At 42.1% G+C, this 22,365-nt stretch overlaps 1 protein-coding gene across 1 annotated transcript in view; it reads left to right on the top strand.

Annotated features, from left to right (window-relative positions):
- The window catches only part of LOC142289876 (pancreatic secretory granule membrane major glycoprotein GP2-like), a 113,868-nt gene extending 99,220 nt beyond the window's left edge, over window positions 1-14,648 (top strand). Inside the window, exons 8-11 of the mRNA XM_075333818.1 lie at window positions 9,409-9,568; window positions 9,682-9,748; window positions 10,503-10,535; window positions 14,309-14,648. Coding sequence (XP_075189933.1) covers window positions 9,409-9,568; window positions 9,682-9,748; window positions 10,503-10,535; window positions 14,309-14,373 — 325 coding nt within the window. The 3' untranslated portion in view covers window positions 14,374-14,648. The remainder of the gene's footprint in view (window positions 1-9,408; window positions 9,569-9,681; window positions 9,749-10,502; window positions 10,536-14,308) is intronic.
- Window positions 14,649-22,365: the final 7,717 nt, after the last annotated feature.

Raw genomic sequence — 22,365 nt, forward strand, 5'->3', positions numbered from 1 at the left:
CTATTATTCCACAATCATTTACAGAGCCATTTTCAATGTTCTAGGCTACAGAACGGTAATGTATCCATAAAAAACGGGCGTCATACAGATGCCACATGAACATGCGTATGGCATCTGATTTTTTTTCCCGCACCCATTGATGATAGACGAGCAGTTGTAGGAAGCTGAGATTCTTTCTTAGGCTGGAATCACATTTATGCGTGTAAAATCGGTCCGAATTGCCTGAAAAAAACTCGGCCGATTTTAGTTCACATTAAGTTAGTGTGCAATGCAAGTGCGATGCTTTTTTAAAATTATTTAATGACTAGCAGAGTGTGTGCAATGCGTGTTTGATGCGTATGGGATCCCTTTTTACTATGTCATCTGCCATTCAGCAGAGCTGAATACGCGCTGACAGCAGACACAGATAGAGCCGCACGATCAGAATGAAGTCGTATGAACTTCACCCGACTTCATTGTCATTCTGCGGCTCTGTCTGTGTATCGCGTCCTGATTAGCGGTCACCTGTGAAGGACTCACCGGTGACCGCTAATCCCCTGAGTGACTCAAGTGAGAGCGCGATTAGCGCTGCCATCACTCAGATTACCCGCGGCCAGCTGGACTCCTCCACCTGAGACCGCAACTCACCTGTGACTTCATCGCTGTCACTCGGCAGACTTGCTGTCGCTATCGAAGGATCCAGTGGTGACCGCGAGTTACCTGAGTGACGTCATCGCTGATTGCGCTTCTCACCTCAGTTGCTGCGTTGAGCTGACAGGAGCGGCGATGTTCTTCTGCAGCTCCTGTCACCTTCATGTAGCAGAGCTGGAAGCAACGCGGGACCTCCGTGGATTACGCCGGAGCTGGAGGGGTTTTTGGGGCTTAATAAAGTGGTGAACGAGGGTATTTGTTAGTGTTTATTATTGCAAATAAAGGATTTTTTCACTGTGTGTGTTTATTAACTTTAAATTACAGGTTAATCATTGGGGGTGTCTCATAGATTAATCTAGGACTTAGTGGCAGCTATGGGTTGCTGCTAATAACTCCTTATTACCCCGATTGCCAATGCACCAGAGTCGGGTAGAGTCCCAGAACTGTCGCATCTAATGGATGCGGCAATTCTGGACGACTGCTGGCTGATATTGTTAGGCTGCGGGGCTCCCCATAACGTGGGGCTCCCCATCCTGAGAATACCAGCCTTCAGCCGTGTGGCTTTACCCTGGCTGGTATTAAAATTGGGGGGAACTGCACGCCGTTTTTTTTTAAATTATTTATTTATTTAATTTACTGCACAATATAAACCCGCCCACCGGCAGCTGTGATTGGTTGCAGTGAGACAGTTGTCACTCATCATGGGGGCGTGTCTGACTGCAACCAATCATAGGCGCCGGTGGGAGGGTAAAGCAGGGAATACGAGATTGAATAATGAGCGGCCGGCTTTTTCAAAAGAGGAGAAGCCGCCGGAGCAGTGAAAAACTCCGTGCAGCGGCGCACTGGTGATTGGGGATCGGTGAGTATGAGAGAGGGGGGGAAAGGAATAGACTGACATGGACAGAGAGAGGGAGGGAGAGACCGACAGAGAGAGAGACCGACCAACAGACCGACCGACAGAGAGAGAATAGAGACCGAGAGGGAGAGACCGACTGACAGAGGTAGAGATTGACCGACATTGTGAGACCTCACTCATTTCCAGTGTTTTGTGAAACATGCGATAAATATATTTAGAAAAACGAATGTCACTAGCATTGTGTGAGTGCCGTCCATGTGACATCCGATTATTTACCCGCTCCCATAGAGAATAATTGAAGAGACTCGCGCGAGAAGCTCTCCAAATCGCAGCATGCTGCGATTTTTTTTTTTCTCAGTCCAATTTGGAGTGAGAAAAAAATCGCAGATGAGAGCTGAATCATTGAATAACATGTGTCCGAGTGCAATGCGAGAATTTCTCGCATTGCACTACTGCGAGAAAATCGCAAGTGAGAAGCCGGCCTTAGGTTGATTTAAACTGAGAAAAAGCTGACAGATGAACATTGCCTCATTCAGTAACATTGGTCTGAATTCAATGCAATTTTTTCTTTTTTTTCTCATATTGCATTACATAATTAGTAATAAAAAAAATCCCTAGGAATCCACTACTGTAATTAGTATTTTTTACAACTTTGTCTCCAAAAAATGTAATAAAAAGTGATCCCAAAGTTGCATTTATCCCCAAATAATAGCAAGAAAAACTGAAGTTCACTCAAATGAACACAAGCCTTTGCACAGCTCCATAGATCGATAGGAAAATGTACGGTAAATTTACATTTCAGGTTATGGTGGCACAAAAAGAAATAATGTTTTATTGACAGGTTTATTTTAGTACATAAAAGTAGTAAAATCCCCATAATTATACTGACCCACAGAAAAAAAAGCTATTGAGTTTTTTATGCCACAAGAGGATCAGCACTAAATTTAATACATAAAAAATTGTTGGAAATGCTTTTTTTTTTTATTTGTCTAGAAATGGTTAATGATTGTTAATCGATATGTAATTTGTAGCCCAATATGATGGTCATTGTTTAAAAAAAAAACATTAAAAAGCAAAACAAACCTGATAAATATTTAAGAGAGTTATCCGGGTGAAGGACACAGCTTTTAGAGAAGTATATCATTGGGAGTCTTCCCAGTCTGCAATATCCAGACTTCTACTATGTTTGACATTTCTGGCAGTCTTCATATGACCACAAGTATGCAGATTGCTTATGAGCAATCACAACGACCACACTGGAGCTGTGAAACAGCAAAATCCTAACAGCCTGTATATTACACACTGCCAAGCTTTCTAATGTTTGGCTATGTGCGCACGCTGCGTTTTTTTCTGGCCACAAAGATGCAGTGTTTTTGGCCCCAAAAACACACAAAGACGCACCCACAGGGAAAACGCATAAAAAACGCATGCGTTTTTGTTTGTTTTTTTATGCGTTTTAATGCTTTTTTTTGCTGCGTTTTTGTCCAATGCATTCAATAGGTGAAACGCAATGAAAAACGCAAAAAGAATTGATATGCTGCATCTTTGTGGCCACCACAAAGACGCAGCCACAAAACTGCACTGTACGGTCAGCAAAAATAAAATCTCATAAGCTTTGCTAGGGAAGGAAATTCATGCCGTGTTGAGACCAAACTGCACCCAAAAAACGCGCAAAAACACGGCAAAAAATGCAGCATGCGCACATAGCCTTAAGCTGGTGTCACACACAGCGACAACGACAACGACGTCGCTGCTACGTAACCATTTTCTGTGACGTTGCAGCGACGTCCTGTCGCTGTCGCTGTGTGTGACATCCAGCAACGACCTGGCCCCTGCTGTGAGGTCGCCGGTCGTTGCTGAATGTCCAGCTTCATTTTTTGGTCGTCACTCTCCCGCTGTGACACACACCGCTGTGTGTGACAGCGAGAGAGCGACGAAATGAAGCGAGCAGCGAGCAGGAGCCGGCCCTGGCAGCTGTGGTAAGCTGTAACCAGCGTAAACATCGGGTAACCAAGGGAAGACCTTTCCCTGGTTACCTGATATTTACCTTCGTTACCAGACTCCGCCCTTGCTGCCAGTGCCGGCTCCTGCTCTGTGCACATGTAGCTGCAGTACACATCGGGTAATTAACCCGATGTATACTGTAGCAAGGAGAGCAAGGAGCCAGCGCTAAGCAGTGCGCGCGGCTCCCTGCTCTCTGCACTGTGACATGTAGCTGCAGTACACATCGGGTTAATTAACCCGATGAGTACTGTACCTAGGAGAGCAAGGAGCCAGCGCTAAGCGCGGCTCCCTGCTCTCTGCACATGTAGCACAGCGACGTTATGATCGCTGCTGCGTCGCTGTGTTTGACAGCTAAGCAGCGATCATAACAGTGACTTACAAGGTCGCTGTTACGTCACAGAAAATGGTGACGTAACAGCGACGTCGTTGTCGCTGTCGCTTAGTGTGAACCCAGCTTTAGGTCTGCGCCACACATCCGTGCCTCCGGTACGTGTTTGGCATTTTTTACACGTACCGGAGACACGTGCTTATGTTGACACAGTAATTTTAATGTAAATAGCCTCACGTCAGTGTTTTGGCACGGAGCGTGTGTCCGTTCCGTGCCTACGTTTGCCTGTGCCGAAAAAGCGCTGACATGTCCGTTTTCCACCGGCATAACGTCCTCACGGATCCATTAAATCCTATGGGTCCGTGTTTACACGTACGTGATACGGATGGCCTCCGTATGCTATCCGTGTGGTCCGTGTCCGTGTTTTAAATTAGAAGATTGTTACAATTTCAAATACTTTCAGGTGGCGTAGCTAACATATTTGTTTTGCACAAAACTTACTTGGCATTTGCAGAAGGAGTGAGCAAGCAACCAGTTGTATTTCTGTGTATTGAAATACTTATTTTAAGCACAATTTCTGCTTCAAAATATAATAATGGCTCCACGGGTGGACACGGAGAAACTGATAACAGCTGTCGAGACTCACCCACCATTATGGGATACACGTGTTGATGGTTACCATGACAGACTGACAGTTGACCGCCATTGGCTTCAAGTTGCTGAGGAAGTGTACCCCAATAATGCATGGGATAGATGTTCGCCTGCAAAGCGTGCTAAATATGGTAAGTTTTTATTTTTTTATTATCTTTGTTTTTGTGTTTGTTTTGTTTTTTAAAATGATTTAAAACTGTGAATGTTTTGTTATTGTAATGTTGTTTTTACTTAAATTTAACTTTATGAAGAATTGGTATATGTATTAATCTATTTATTCAGTTAATGTTAAATTTTATAAAAGGTTACCTAACATTTCCAAAGTTCAATAATTAAAAGTAAACTTTTATTTATAATATGATTATTAATTCTTCATGAATTTAATTAATTAACAGATAAAACTGTCATGTGATTTTCAATTCCATGTGTTGTGATTCAATATTTTTTTTTTTAACAATTCATATTTTCTTTTTTTAAAATTTATATACATTTTTGTAAAAAAACATTTCTATATCATGTCATAAAATAATAAAATAATATTTCTCTTTTTTTTAAATTTATTATATTGCAAATAAAAAAACATACCTTTTTAATATCTATATCACAATTACTTGAAATTTTATTTCTGAGAAATATTATTTTGTTATGTGTGAATATAGCAAAATGTTTTTGAGTGAACAATATATAAAACTTTTAATTTTCCTCTAATGTATTTGGCCACCTTTATTTTTTATCATTGTATATTACATTTAACAAACATTATTGTCATTAATGTGTGCACAATAATGGTGAATGTTGCAAGTGACATATTTTGTTATATTCCACAGTTGACTTGGTCAAAAGACGTTGGCGTTCAGCACGTGATCAGTACCGAAGGGAGTACAACCCTATACCATCCTCATCCAGCCAAGGCCGCAAACGCAGATATGTTTATTATGAACAAATAAGCTTCCTAGCACCCATCTTAGAAGTAACACAGTAAGTTTTTTTTTTTTTTTTTAAAATGTTTATTTTGTTTCAAAAAATATTTTTAAATATTAATCACTTTTTTTTGCAGAAGTTATTTTCAAAAATATAACTGTTAAGATTGTAATATGTTATCTATGTGATTATAGAACGGAGGATAATCTCGACGATTCTGATGACCAACCAACAGCTGGTCCCTCTGCTACAGCCACCTCAGCATCAGAACAAGAACCTGGCAGAGAAGAAAGTGAAAATCAGGATATTCAACAAGATGCAGCAGCAGCAACTGAATCACATGAGGGTGGGACAGAGAGTGCACAAACCAACACCCAAGGCTCATCCACACAACAAACAACAACACCAGCAACACAATCAACACAAACAAATGTACTTCCACGTTTTGCACCACAACCTCTCCGTGCAAGAAGAATCCGCAGACCTGAGGAAATGAGATCCTTACCAGAAATAATTGACACACGCATTATTCACATAATGAACACTTTAATTCCAGAAACAGATGCCGAGCGTTTTTGTCGGTCTTTATCTACTAGCTTAACCAAAATTCCATCCGATAGGCAGGAACGTGTACGTGCTGCTATGCTTACCCTACTGTCAGCTAGTCAGGCAGAACAGGAACCAGTGAGAGTTTATGAGGCCATTGAAAATTGGCGTACCATTATGCAACAACATACAGTCCCAAACACAACAGACAATCCAAATACCATTGCAACACAAACAACAATGGCAACAGTAGTTGTCACTAATCCAGTATTACAACAATCTGGTCAACCTTCTATTTATTCAAGTACGGTATTCCCAACACCAATTAGGCAAGGGTATGTTGCAACCAATACTGGTGCCTTAAGCACTGTACAAAGTGCTACCTCACAGCAACCCATAAACTATATGAATTTACAACCCACTCCAAGTACTAGTTACTTTACTCAACCCACAAATATTGGTGGTTTACCTAACATGTTTCCTGGTGCAACATACCCACAATCATTCATGATGCCTCATTATCCAATCTCAACTATGTTACCTACACCACACTTACAAACAACAGTCAACTATCCTCAAGGTCAACAACATACACACACACAATACCCACTTACCCATGTAGACCCACAGGTGTACTCAACAACAGGCAATGTGTTGGGCCAAACCAGCATGCAACAGACTGTTCCACACACTACTGTAGTTAGTAATAGGAATGTGGTTCAGCAATCAACTGCTTCCATCCCTGAAAATACTATTTCTGAGGCCACCCAAAACAACATACTCAGCAACACTCAGGTTACTTCCCTAGAAGATCTTGTTGACTTATGATACACATTTTTGGTAATCTTTACATTCAACAAACAATGAATGTGACCAAAAAAATAAAAAGGATTGCCAAAAATGATTAAAATCAGAGTCTTAAAAATAAAAAAACAATGTGTGATTATATTTGGTGCCGGATGACATATATGTTTTATGCCATGGATATGTTTATTTTTTTATTAACATAATTGTACACAACTAATTTGATGGGTAGATGAGTTCATATCTTCTCAAAAAAAGTTACAAATTATTATGTCTATGTCAATGTCCAACATGAGACAAACATAATTGGGTGACAATTTACCAACATTGCAAGCAATCTAAAAATTTAGAAAAGTTTAAGATTTTAAGTAAAGTGTCTTAAGATTTAAAAAAAAAAAAAAATAAAAATTTTTCCTTTGTAAAAGTTAAGAGAAGATGAGCACGATTTTCATTTGTTATTGGGAAAATAACAAAAAACCATCATTACTTTATGTAATAATAGGCATATTATTAATAAAAAAATATGTTTTCAAAATAAAGATTCTGTTTCTTTTTTATATTTATATATAATATAGCATTTTTTCCATAGACGATTTACATTATTATTTTTGTAAGTTTCAACAAAAAAAATAACATGATACTAACACAGAAATGTACAAACACATACATACAACATTCAGAAATCCATGTTGGTAACAGAAATGTCAGTTGATGATTAACGCAGTTTCACTTTAATACAAGTAAGCTTTTAGCTCTTAGATTGTTTAAACTAATTAAAACTTTTCATCTAAGTGCAAAGAAAAAATTTTAACCAAAAAAAAAAAAAAATTGTTAACAAACATCAATATTATTATTAGCATCAAAACAATTAAAGTAATCAGTAAATAAGTTTCTAATTTGTAAGCCAGATGTCACGGAATTATGAGACATAGGTTCACCGGTTGGATTAACAACATGGTTTATCTGAGATTCATCATCAACATAAGTTCCTCCTTCATGTATCCGACAGAAATTGTGAAGCACTATGGTAGCCTTGATGACAGATTTGACAGAGTTTGGCTGCAACTGAATAGTTGTGTGATAAATGCGCCATTTGTTAGCTAAAATACCAAATGCACACTCCACATAACGTCTTGCTTTAGTTAGCCGATAATTAAAGTACTGTTTCCTGTCATCAATTGATCTCCTTGGATATGGTCGCATAACATGTTTTGATAATGCAAATCCTGCATCTGCTACCATCACATATGGTGCCAACGGTCCAGATGTACCAGGTAGGGCAACTGGTGGGGGGATCAATAATGAATTTTCATGCAGGCGTTGGGCTAATCTTGATGACCGGAAAATACGGGCATCTGAGGCACTACCATAGGCCCCAATGTCTGCATAAATAAAACGGTATTCAGTGTCAACCAATGCCAAAATAACAACCGAAAAAAACTTATGAAAATTGAAATAACGTGAACCAGAGTTTGGTGGTTTTTTCACTCTGAAATGCTTGCCATCCAAAGCTCCTATGCAGTTAGGAAAGTCCACAGAGTCCTTGAAGCCCTTAGAGATTTTCAACCAATCTTCTCTGTTTGGCTGAGGCATCATTTGGTCTTTTAAATGTTGCCATATCATGTCGCATGTGTGACGTACTATAACGGCAATGGTTGATCTCCCCAACAAAAAATCAAAATGTAAAGCAATAAAAGATTGACCAGTCGCCAAGAATCTATGAACACAAGACAAACAATGATTTTCAATTAGCAATATGTTTTTTTAAAGAAAAATAAACAAAACAAAACACAAACATTGATTAAAAACTGAGATGAGATCAAGAAATATCAATTACACATTTCAATGTGAAACATAACACATTTGAAAAATTATGTAAAAACAACAAATACCTCAGAGTCACCATAAATCTCTCCTCTGGGGAAATGGAAAGCCGCATCCAAGTGTCCTGATGTTGCAAATGAGGTCGTAAAATATTTAGTAAGTAATCAAAACTCTCAACTGACAAACGGCAGTATGAAAAAAACTTATCTGGGAAATTCCGTAACTCAAAAAATAAAGTATGGAAATGACCATGCATAGGCCGCATCATGATTAGTGGATGCACCCACAATCTGTTTCTTCTTACATTATCATATTGCAACATGTGCCGTCTAACGCCAAAACGACGAGATATAATCCAACATAAAAACAATAATGCCTCCGTGGATAATGGCATTGTCAAAAATTTGTCAAAACACATAGGTGCTCCAAGGCAGAATACAAGCAGGCAACAGTTTATAGGTAACTTATATTTATGTCCTAATCACATACACCTATGTGTCATTTAATTCCAACTGATCACCATTATCTCAATGTGTGAAACATGTGAAACACGCACAAAAAAACGGACTGCACACGGAACACACACTGACGTATGTCACGCACAGGAAAACGCACACACGTACACACGTATCACACACGATATGCATACGGACACTACACGGAGGTGAAAAACGGACAGAAAATACGGAACACGGACACAAAAAACGGACTACAGCACACGTACGTTTTTTACACGTGAGTGTGGCAGAGGCCTTACACTGTCCCAGAGCTGTGTACTTTGCCTGGAAATCCCCTTTAAGGCTAAAAGACATTTACAGCATATTTTGTACATTTTTTTGGACAGTTGTGCTGTTGAAAATGGACCGTATGTCGAAGTTGAAGAAAATGGAATATCTAAGGAGGTTAGATTCACTATGACATCATTTGCCTTCCAAGGCTTCACTAGTGTCTACATATTTTGTGATGCTCGACTATGTCACACTCCAAATAACAGCTGTTCAGCAGTAAGTAACCCTCATTTAGGTAAATCCTATATGCTTACTTCTCACACAGTATCCTCCATTTTCAATGTATAGTTTTTCTTTTAAAAGTTTCTGCTTTTGTTTTTTCCATGCAGTGTTCATCATCTCGTGAGGCTTCTCAGCAAACCATGCAATTTGGTCTTGGTCCCTTTTCATACCAAGGTAATGGAAATAATCTACACATTTACACAAATTTGAATATGAGAAATAAAGGAAGCATTTCCCTAAAGAAAAAACATTGACATTTTTTTATCAGCTTCTTCACATCCCATACATGTCTGTCCATTACTGTTTTATTACTTATTGCATTTCAGTTCCACTGAAGCGATGTGTGGGGAGGAAATGCAAAACCACTCATGACCAATACACTGGTTAAACAAAGCTGGTTTTCTAATCCTATACAACCACTTTAAAAAAAGTCTAACCCCCCCCCATTTTTATTGTTAATAATTGAACTCATGCAGATAGCCAAATTAAATCTCCGTTTTGTAAAAAAAAATATTGGATGGTGATAATGGTGCTTGCAAAATTATCTGCATTTTCTAAGGGTGTGCTCCAATTTTTGGCTTAAAATGTGGTCAAAGGGCTTATGCGCACATGGTGTAATAGCATGCATTTATGCTGCATATTACAGTGCAGTGTAAATGCATGCGTCCTGCGTCCCCTTCACAATCTATGTAGATTGTGCTTGATACGTGCGCACGTTGCTTTTATGAACGCAGCGATTTGGGTATATAAATAATATATACTGTAACCTACTACACTTATATTGTGTAATATAACTATTATTGGAACCTTATTTTTGTACTTCTAAAAATGTCTAAAACACTATTTCGAAGAGATTTATAAAGGCTCTAAGATAGAAACACGTATGTCTTATGGGTCTTTTTTCTGCTTGTTTTTCCTTTGTCTATAGATACCATAGATTATTCCTCTAGCAATCAAAATGGTAAGATGTCCAGCTCAATAACAATATATATTGCATATTTGATTACAGGCATTGATATTTGTACGCAATAAGTAGAAGGGACGGACCCAGCACTGATGAACGTAAAAATAAAATCCAAGGCTTTATTAGGTCATCTTAAAAACATTATTAGGGTAAAGGCTCCATAATATGCGCCCAAGTCTGAAACTTGACGCGTTTCGGACTATAAAATAAAAAAGTCCTTAATCATACTTAATCGGCTTATGATTAAGGACTTTATTTTTATTTTATAGTCCGAAACGCGTCAAGTTTCAGGCTTGGGCGCATATTATGGAGCCTTTACCCTAATAAAGTTTTTAAGATGACCTAATAAAGCCTTGTATTTTATTTTTACATGCATCAGTGCTGGGTCCGTCCCTTGTACTCATTGCTTCTAACTCTACCTCTGGACTGGCCTGTTCAGTAGACCACATGCACTCCTGCTGAAGTCCTGGGACAACTTTATACTAGGTGAGCTGAAAACACTTTTTTCTCCCTTCATTGATATTTGTACCAGTTCCTTGCAGTCCACCTTGAGCACAGCCTTGTGATAATGCATGCCTTAGGGAAACAATTAACGTCATAGTCTCGTGTTTCCAGTTATTTCACCTTAGTCATTATTTATGTTAGCTGCCCTATAGGCAATTGCATACCTTCCTCATACCTCTCTTTGTTGAGAGGACAGTTCCCGAAATCCTCCTGTTGTACCTTTCCCCTTAATTCCTTCATCCCCGGGTGATTTTTCGTTTTTTTGGGGTTTTTTTGCTCCCCTTCTTCTGAGAGCCGTAACTTTTTTATTTTTCCATCAATCTTGCCATGTGAGGGCTTGTTTTTTGTAGAACGAGTTGTACTTTTAAAGGAAACCATAAGTTTTTCCATATAGTATACTGGAAAAGAGCAAAAAAATTGCAAGTGCGGAAAAATTGCATGACCATGACCCTGCTACCATGGCAACCATCAGCTATCCATTATTGCGTAACAGAGCCTCCGATGGTGGTGAGGAAAGGCGCGTTCCCTGCTGCATCCCTTTAATTAGTTTAATCATGCTGTCACATTTTGACAGCGCGATTTAAGGGGTTAACAGGTGCGGTGCATCACGGATCCACCTGCGCCTGAAAGGCACAGATGTCTGCTGTTAAAATCAGCAGACATGTGTGGGGATCACCACCAGCTCAATACAGCAGCTGATGGTGATCACTCCTTAATAATTTAGAACGTACCGTTATGTCCTAGGTCTTAAACAGGTTAAATGTCCCTCTTTTTGAACTGGTGAATAGATTTGCTGTAGAAGATGTCTATGTATGTGCTTGATCTCAACTTATATGTTCTTCATCTTTTCATGATTTGATGACTTTTGATCCCTTATAAAAGCTATATTTAATGATTTTCATTCTAACGTTAAAGGGGTTGTCCAGTCTAACATGATAAGTCTGTAGTCACTCTATATTAATCCTCCCAGCACACACACTGTGCTACAAGGATTTGCCAGTTTCTGGGCCGAGAATGGCGGTCACATGACTGCAATTGTGTGATATGCATGTTCCAGGCCAGAACCCAACTAGTGGGTGTCACCTTGCTCAATGCAAATATATTGAGCAAGGCCATGCCCACTGGACGGCCACACTGATTAGTCCGAGGTGCTAACTCCATACACTTGAATTGAGTGAGGCTGCATTCATTAGTCAGATTTTGGCCAGGAAGACGCATAGCTCACACTTGCAGTCACATTATTGTCATTTCTAGTTTAGAAACCTGCGGATCATCACAGCATACAGTGTGTGCATTGGGAGGATTCATAAGCCTGCAGTCACATGAAGTGACTGCTGCAGACTTATCATTTTAGAGTGGACAACCTTGTTAAAGTAATTGCTCTCAAAGTACATAGACATGCATGAAATAATAACACTTTCACATAATAATCCATAAATAATCTAAAATGATAGTAGGGATCCTAATATGGGATATGTGACGCCCTGGACTAGCCAGGTCGTCCCAGGTAGTCCCATACACACACACCGACTCCCCTAAAAAGGTGACAGCAGCCAAACTACAAAACCTTGTCACCTCCCTCCAGGTTTGATGTCCACACCAGGGGGGTGGAGCCAGGCGGTTGGCTTTGCCCACCAAGGAGTTCACAGGCCTAGTGGCGGGAAAAACCGGAGTTGAGTTGTGAGCTTTGACAGAGGAGGAGTGGAGTGGTCAAGTTCAAGGGCAGACCTGTGACCAGGCCTGCCAAAAGTCTACTCAGGTGACTGGGTTGGAGCCCAGCCACCTCTGGCAAGGAGGCAGACGGTGGTGGCCGCCTGCAGGAGCTGGGATTACAACCGGTAGAACCGTAGGGACCGGGGACGGGCGGTGGCCCACCGGTACCGAACCGGGGAACCGTTTGGAAACTGGAGCAGCAGGAGGGGGTACTCAGACCCAGTACGAGGCCCAGAACCAACAGGGCTGAGTCAAATCAACTGATTGAGGACTGGACTTAAGGACCTATCCCACCTAAGACCCGTCTGAAGACAACAGCCCAACCATACAGGGTAACGCCACTGCTCAGGCATAGAGACCCAAGGGGCCAGCGTCTATGGGCAAAGAGGGCTCCCCTGGCACAAGCTAAGCCGGGTAGAGGACAACCGTTGCTCAGGCATAGGAGTCAATACAGATTACACAAGTGAGGTGCAGGAGAAAGGTGGAAACCACCAACCTAATAATGGGAGAAAACTGCAGCCAGCTGCGGGCACCGTTCACCATCATGTTTGGTTTACCAGAGACTCCAGCGTGTTTGTCATAGTGAGTACAACAGTGCCTTCGGGCCGCGCACTGCGCCGCACCGCACCGACACCCCAGCACGCACCCACTTCCTCGCATCAGCACCTCCCTCGGGCCCCCGGGACCATCATTCCCCTACCCATGGAGGGGTCAACACCAAGCTGCGCAACACCGTCCCTGGGAGGACTAGTAAACGTCAGCAGTGGTGTCCATCCATTCACCACAACCCGTGGGTGGCGTCACGAACTTAAATCCCCTACAAACCACCATGGCTCCGGCCGTGGATCTCCCCACCGAAGTCCCTACGTGTAGCGCCAACCCCCTTTCAGAGCGACGTGTCCCCCGGGTCCATGAGGAGCTCGAGCCACCCACCGACGAGCACGGATCCGAGCAGCTCGGCAGCCGGCTGAGCCACGGGGCGGTACAGATACTGTTTGTACAATATGAAAATTGATTAATGATCAGCAAATTGATTCACAGGTCCATGGTTGAGTGGTCACATCAATATTCTGTGGCAGTGGGAGTGGAATTCTGCAAATCTCTTCCTATTTGCAGGAGTCCTCAGCGCAAATACATGCATGTGTCATGCTGCAACAATGTCACACTAGGCCTACAATTCAGAACAGGCAGTGTAGATCCCGGCAGATGAGAGGTGGATCACAAGGCTCCTGCCTGGAGAATGATGAAAACAGACGTGGACACTGAATCAGGGTCTTGCAAATTGATTCGCTCATCTGTAAAACTGATGCCAGATAAACCCTCTAAAGAATCAATGCTATGCTCCAGTTTACAATAATTGCAAGCATTTAGAGGATATTCTATATATTGTGTCTGTATGTGCTTTATATCTACTACAGTAGTAGAGGACTAACATAAAATATTAGCAGAGTGCTTCTATCTAGAATGTCTTCCATTAATATTCCAGGAACTATTGATTAAGATGTACTTTTGTTCTTGGGACAACACCTTTAACAAGAAAACTTTATTTTCAGGTCTGTCTGTTACTGTGCTGCTGGGCAGTCTTCTGTGCATTTGGATACACCTTATTAAATGGTGAAGAAGTTACTATCGCTTTTTCCTGGATCAAACCACTAATCATCCAAATTCAGGATTTCTGCTGAGCATTTCTTGGATTAAGATTATCAGTTTCATGAAATATTTGTCTTTTCTGCTATCCAATAAAAATGTTATCTGCTGTGCAGTCGCAAACACAGACAGAAAGGGGCCTCTGAGCAAGAACAATATATGGGCCCTTTGCAGTCATAAATCTCATTATTATGCACAAGTACACCTGTTTAGAGGTAGAATTGGGCTTGTGACCTCTTGGGCCCCGGAGCAGCCACACAGGTTGTGCCAATAATATGTCCACCCCTACTGCTGTGTTATCAGTTTGTAGATGAACTGACTAATAAAGACACAGTTCTATAATTCCTGCATAAACGAATCCATCTCATTTAGGCTACTCCTAACGTCTAGTCGTAATTAAAATAAATCCAAGTCAATTTGTATTCTCCATAGTTTCTTACTGGAGATGTCTACAAGATTGATATTGAAATTAGACAGTATGGATTTACACTAAAATTCTTTAGTAACATATGGTATTAGGATTGAAAGAAAATACAAAAGTCCATGCAGTAAAATTCTGCAATATTGTTAAAAAAAACCCCTTTATGACGCAGAAACCAATTTTAGCCAAACCAAATCCTAGAAATAACTCATTTTTATTAATTTGCCTTCTACACCGTGTGCAGAATTATTAGGCAAATGAGTATTTTAATCACATGATAATTTTTATACATGTTGTCCTACTCCAAGCTGTATAGGCTTGAGAGCCAACTACCAATTAAGTAAATCAGGTGGTGTGCATCTCTGTAATGAGGAGGGGTGTGGTGTAATGACATCAACACCCTATATAAGGTGTGCTTAATTATTAGGCAACTTCCTTTCCTTTGGCAAAATGGGTCAGAAGAAAGATTTGACGGGCTCTGAAAAGTCCAAAATTGTGAGATGTCTTGCAGAGGGATGCAGCAGTCTTGAAATTGCCAAACTTTTGAAGTGTGATCACAGAACAATCAAGTGTTTCATGGCAAATATCCAACAGGGTCCCAAGAAGCGTGTTGGGCAAAAAAGGCGCAAAATAACTGCCCATGAATTGAGAAAAATCAAGTGTGACCAGTCTGGCCATATTTTAGAGCTGCAACGTTACTGGAGTATCAAAAAGCACAAGGTGTGCCATACTCAGGGACATGGCCACGGTAAGGAAGGCTGAAAAACGACCACCTTTGAACAAGAAACATAAGATAAAACGTCAAGACTGGGCCAAGAAATATCTTAAGACTGATTTTTCAAAGGTTTTATGGACTGATGAAATGAGAGTGAGGCTATGTGCGCACGTTGCGTACTGTCACTGCAGAAATTTCTGCAGCGATTTGAACACCACACGTGCGCTTCAAATCGCTGCAGAAAGAGTCCGTAATGAAAAAAAAGCCGATTTCATGCGCTCTGACTGCAGCCCCTCCCATAGACAGAGGAAGAGCTGCAGGCAGAGCGCACGATAGAAGTGACATGTCACTTCTTAGAATGTGCGCTTCGGGCAGCAGCCGAAGCGCTGCGCTCTAAGACACCACGTCCACACGTCTCCTACATAATCTTCATAGATTATGCTGGGGACGCAGGACGCATGCAGTTATGCTGCGGTGCAGATCGCAGCGTAACTGCATGTAAATACGCAACGTGTGCACATAGCCTGACCTTGATGGGCAGAGGCTGGATCAGTAAAGGGCAGAGAGCTCCACTCCAACTCAGACACCAGTAAGGTGAAGGTGGGGTACTGGTATGGACTGGTATCATCAAAGATGAGCTTTTGGGACCTTTTTGGGTTGAGGATGGAGTGAAGCTCAACTCCCAGACCTACTGCCAGTTTCTGGAAGACAACTTCTTCAAGCAGTGGTACAGGAAGAAGTCGGTATCGTTCACGAAAAACATGATTTTCATGCAGAACAATGCTCCATCACATGCATCCAACTACTCCACAGTGTAGCTGGCCTGTAAAGGTCTAAAAGATGAAAAAATAATGACAAGGTGCCCTTTTTCACCTGATCTGAACCCCATAGAGAACCTGTGGTCCCTCATAAAATGTGAGATCTACAGGGAAGGAAAACAGTACACCTCTCGGAACAGTGTCTGGGAGGCTGTGGTGGCTGCTGCACGCAATGTTGATCGTAAACAGATCAAGCAACTGACAGAATCTATGGATAGTAGGCTGTTGAGTGTCATCATAAAGAAAGGTGGCTATATTGGTCACTAATTTTTTTGGGTTTTGTTTTTGCATGTCAGAAATGTTTATTTCTAAATTTTGTGCAGTTATATTGGTTTACCTGGTGAAAATAAACACGTGAGATGGGAATATATTTATTTTTTTATTAAGTTGCCTAATGATTCTGCACAGTAATAGTTACCTGCACAAACAGATATCCTCCTAAGATAGCCAAATCTAAAAAAAACACACACTCCAACTTCTAAATAATATTAAGCTTTGATATTCATGAGTCTTTTAGGTTGATTGAGAACATAGTTGTTGATCAATAATAAAAAAAATCCTCTAAAATACAACTTGCCTAATAACTCTGCACACAGTGTATTTAATTCTTAACTATACTAATATGAGTCTTGCATCAACTTTAGATAATAATGGGAGTAGGTTTACTTACTTGTGTACCAGATTTATATAGAAGGAACCCACAGTCTATAGATTGTCTGCAATGCTTGAAGTGACCAAATTTACAGCCTTATAAGCACATGAGATCCGTGATCAGTCCGGGGATTGTGGTCCATATAGGTACCGTAAAATATGATCTTCTGAACCCAAGCTACAGTATAATATGTTTGTCAGCCCTAACAAAGCAGTTTACCTTTTACATTTAGCTATACCTACGTAAAGTTTCACTTCAACTGGCACCCTTTCCTCAGAGATGCCATAGGCACAGATAAAGCCAGCCCAGAATTCCCTAGAAAATATTTTCTATGGATCTGACTAAGTCTATGTGCCCACGTTGCGTTCTGTCCGTGCACAAATTTCTGCAGCGATTTGAACAGCACATGTGCGCTTCAAATCGCTGCAGAAACACTGCGTACTGAAAAGCTGATTTCATGCGCTCTGGATGCAGCCCCTCCCATAGACAGAGCGGGGGCTGCATACAAAGCGCACGAAAGAAGTGACATGTTGCTTTTTAGAACGCAGCGATTTGGCAGCATGCAAATCGCTGCCTTCTAAAATGCAACGTGCGCATGGATTATGCACAATCTTCATAGATTGTGCTCGGGACGCAGGACGCATGCAGTTATGCTGCAGTACTATACGCAGCGTAACTGCATGCAATACGCACACTTGGGCACAGAGCCTAAAGGGTACTTTACACGCTGCGATATTGGTACTGATATCGCTAGCAAGCGTACCCGCCCCGTCGGTTGTGCGGCACGGGCAAATCGCTGCCCGCGGCGCACAACATGGCTAAACACACCCATCACATGGACTTACCTTCCCTGTGACGTTGCTGTGGCCGGCGATCCGCCTCCTTTCTAACGGAGCGGTTCGTGTGGCGTCACAGCGACGTCACACGGCAGCCGTCCAATAGCAGAGGAGGGGCGGAGATGAGCGGCCGAAACATGCCGCCCACCTTCTCCCTTCCTCATTGCCGCTGGACGCAGGTAAGGAGATGTTCGTCGTTCCTGCGGTGTCACACATAGCGATGTGTGCTGCCGCAGGAACGACGAACAACATCGTACCTGCAGCAGCAACGATATTTGGAAAAGGAGCGACGTGTCAACGAGCAAAGATTTTTCACGTTTTTGCGCTCGTTGATCGTCGCTCCTTGGTGTCACACGCTGCGATGTCACTAACGGCGCCGGATGTGCGTCACTAATGACGTGACCCCGACGATATATCGTTAGCGATGTCGCAGCGTGTGAAACACCCTTGTCTTTTAATAAAATGTTAAAATTGGCCTCTAAGGCTCTGATTTCTTTTATTTATGAAAAACGTTATGGCACCATGGAAAAAAGATCTTACTCCAGTTAAGTTACATTACATACGTATATTACAGACATCTAATAATACCCATAATTGTTTTTCTGCAGTTTGGATGGGGACAACTTGTTAAATCGAATAAACATTAATGTATTAACTGCTAAAAATGTTTTCAATTATCCAATTACAAATATTTCAAGGAGGTTGGAACTGAATTGAAAAAAAAAGAAATAACAAATTTTAATTGCATTCAGAAAGGAATTTATTATTGTTTCTTTTGTTTGCGTTTTTTTTTATTGCTTCGAGCTTTAAATTATGTGGGGTATTTGTAAAAAAAAATAATGGTAGAAATAGAAAAAAAAATATTTTTCACATTCTTTTCTAAGGTAATGAGTAAAGATAATAATTTACCTAAAACATAATCAAATTCCTCGATTTATAGCAATAGTAAATGTGTTTCCAAATATCTGACAGTTATGGGAATGTAGATCCAATATTAGTTAAGTGTTTTATTTTACATAGTTCTTCATTTTCACAGTCCTGTTGATTACATTGTGTGCAGCAGAAAACAATGCCAATAAGCAGGTCAGAGTTACTTTTCAGATTATAAGACATACTTTTCCTACCAAACATTTGGGACGAAAATAAGAGGTGCGTCATAACCTGAATGTAGCTTGCCTGAGGTGATGGAGAGGGGTAGCAGGACGTAGGAGCAATGCTGCGAGTTGCTGGCGCTGTGCTGGGGGCCACTGTGCTGGGGGCAACTGTGATGGCAGCTGCCAGCACTGTACTGGGGGGCGGTGAGGCAGGAGCCATCCTTAGGTCAGCAGTTCAGCTTCAAATAATGGCACCCGGAGTAAGCACGTGCACAGATGGAGCTCTCGGCTTAAGATCTCATCTGCGCATATGTTTCCTCCAGCCTAGCAGCAGATTTAAGGAAATGGTGCCCAGAGGTGGCATTTGTGCAGATGAGATCTCAGCTTGTCATTGAGCCGACAGCTCAATCTGCACAAGTGCTGACTTCGGATGCCATTTCTTTGAAGCCCACACCACCGACCTAAGGATGGTCCCTGCCTCACCTCACCATCAGCAGCACAGCAGCCCCAACCACAGCAGTCCGCAGCCCACAGAATTTTGTGGATCTTGCCTGCCTCAAGCCGCATGCAGTGAGTATTTGAGACACCTGCTGGATCATCGCTCTGCTTCAACACTGCTCCTGCCTACTGTGATAATGCTCCACTACTGCTGCTGCCCACCCTCCGGTAACACACCACCGGATTATAAGCTGGACTCAATTTTTTTACCTTTTTTTTCTCTAAATATGGGGTGCGTTTTATAACCCGGTGCGTCTTATAAACCGGAAAATACAGTGCTTTTTTTGGCTTTCAATGTACTGTACACAGAAGTCTGTAGATGGTATTTTTGAAGTAGCAATAAAGGAGAAAATTCACTGGCTTATCCACAAGCATTAAAGCAGATTAAGGGTAATATATCGGGTTTTTTTATTTTTGTATTAAAAAATAGTGATTATGAAATCAAGTATTTTTAATACAAAATGAAAATCGTAGCTTATTTACTTTTTCTGTTATTCTAATTTTACTGTATGCATTGGGGGCCATGTTGGATTTGCTGTGTGTGTAACAACAGTTACACACTCCTTTATGGCAGCCCCTGTGCATAGAGAACAGTAGTCGTGATCCGACCCTATGTGTAACGTTACAGTGGGCGTCTGCTGTGACCTGGACGCGCCCCCTGGGCTGTCCAGTTCACAGCAGAGGGAGGATCTCAGCGCCATTTTTGTGGAGCTTCAAGCAATGCTTTTTGCTCCACTTTACACCTGTCAACCGCCGGGATGTGTGTCCGGGCTGCCTCCCCTCCCCCCGTTACCAATGACACTCCCTCTGCTCTCCTCAGCTCCCGCAACTCTCGCCGCCCCTCCCCCCCGCCGTTACCGTCTGTAATGAAACCCCCTCCATGCGCTCTCCCCAGCCCCCGTTCTGCCCGCCGCCGCCGGTGTGTGTCCTCTCCAAAAACACCCCCCCTTCCACCTGTCGGCCTGTGTGGTACTGTCTGCACTGTTGTGTATCTAATCCTATCCTGTGTGATACTTTCTGCAGGGCTGTGTATCTAATCCTCTCCTGTGTGATACTGTCTGCTGAGCTGTGTATCTAATTCTATCCTGTGTGATTCTGCAGGGCTGTGTATCTAATCCTTTCCTGTGTGATACTGTCTGCTGAGCTGTGTATCTAATCCTATCCTGCGTGATTCTGCAGGGCTGTGTATCTAATCCTTTCCTGCGTGATCCTGTCTGCTGAGCCGTGTATCTAATCCTCTCCTGTGTGATACTGTGTGCTGAGCTGTGTCTCTACTTCTCTCCTGTGTGATACTGTCTGCTGAGCTGTGTATCTAATCCTCTCCTGTGTGATACTGTCTGCAGGGCTGTGTATCTAATCCTGTCCTGTGTGATACTGTCTGCAGGGCTGTGTATCTAATCCTCTCCTGTGTGATACTGTCTGCTGAGCTGTGCATCTAATTCTATCCTGTGTGATTCTGCAGGGCTGTGTATATAATCCTTTCCTGTGTGATACTGTCTGCTGAGCTGTGTATCTAATCCTATCCTGTGTGATACTTTCTGCAGGGCTGTGTATCTAATCCTCTCCTGTGTGATACTGTCTGCTGAGCTGTGTATTTAATTCTATCCTGTGTGATTCTGCAGGGCTGTGTATCTAATCCTTTCCTGTGTGATACTGTCTGCTGAGCTGTGTATCTAATCCTATCCTGCGTGATTCTGCAGGGCTGTGTATCTAATCCTTTCCTGGGTGATACTGTCTGCTGAGCCGTGTATCTACTCCTCTCCTGTGTGATACTGTGTGCTGAGCTGTGTCTCTACTTCTCTCCTGTGTGATACTGTCTGCTGAGCTGTGTATCTAATCCTCTCCTGTGTGATACTGTCTGCAGGGCTGTGTATCTAATCCTGTCCTGTGTGATACTGTCTGCAGGGCTGTGTATCTAATCCTATCCTGTGTGATACTTTCTGCAGGGCTGTGTATCTAATCCTGTCCTGTGTGATACTGTCTGCTGAGCTGTGTATCTAATCCTATCCTGTGTGATACTTTCTGCAGGGCTGTGTATCTAATCCTGTCTTGTGTGATACTGTCTGCTGAGCCGTGTATCTAATCCTCTCCTGTGTGATACTGTGTGCTGAGCTGTGTCTCTACTCCTCTCCTGTGTAATACTGTCTGCTGAGCTGTGTATCTAATTCTGTCCTGTGTGATACTGTCTGCAGGGCTGTGTATCTAATCCTATCCTGTGTGATAATGTTTGCAGGGCTGTGTATCTAATACTATCCTAATCCACCATACAGTGCTAACTACTGAGCCACCGTACAGTGCTAACTACTGAGCCACTGTACAGTGCTAACTACTGAGCCACTGTACAGTGCTAATCACTGAGCCATCGTACAGTGCTAACTACTGAGCCACTGTACAGTGCTAACTACTGAGCCACTGTACAGTGCTAATCACTGAGCCATCGTACAGTGATTACCACTGAGCCTCACACAGCTGCAGAACTAAAAGGCTGAGCATAATCCATCCAGGACTGTATGTAGGAGTTTTTTGCCCCCCCAAAAAATGACGTAGGCTTCGCCATATTTTTGTATGCTAGCCGGGTACAGTAGGCAGGTACGGGCTGCCCCCAACCACCAGCTGCCTATTTGCACCCGGCTGTGAACCAAAAATATAGTGAAGCCCTTTTTTTTAATTATTTCATGAATTTCATGAAATAATTAAAATTAAAAAAATGACGTGGACTTCGTGCAATTTTTGAGTCCAGCCAGGTACAACTAGGCAGCTGGGTATTGGAATCCGCAGGACAGGGTGCCCAAGCTTTCTGGGCACCCTTGCTGCGTATTGCAGTCCGCAGCCGCCCCAGAAAATGGCGCTTTCATAGAGGCGCCATCATCTGGCGCTGTATCCAACTCTTCCAGCTGCCCTGGTGACGGGTGGCTCGCTGGGTAATAAT

The sequence above is a fragment of the Anomaloglossus baeobatrachus genome, chromosome 2, assembly GCF_048569485.1.
Source record: "Anomaloglossus baeobatrachus isolate aAnoBae1 chromosome 2, aAnoBae1.hap1, whole genome shotgun sequence".
In the NCBI taxonomy this organism is placed as follows: domain Eukaryota; kingdom Metazoa; phylum Chordata; class Amphibia; order Anura; family Aromobatidae; genus Anomaloglossus; species Anomaloglossus baeobatrachus.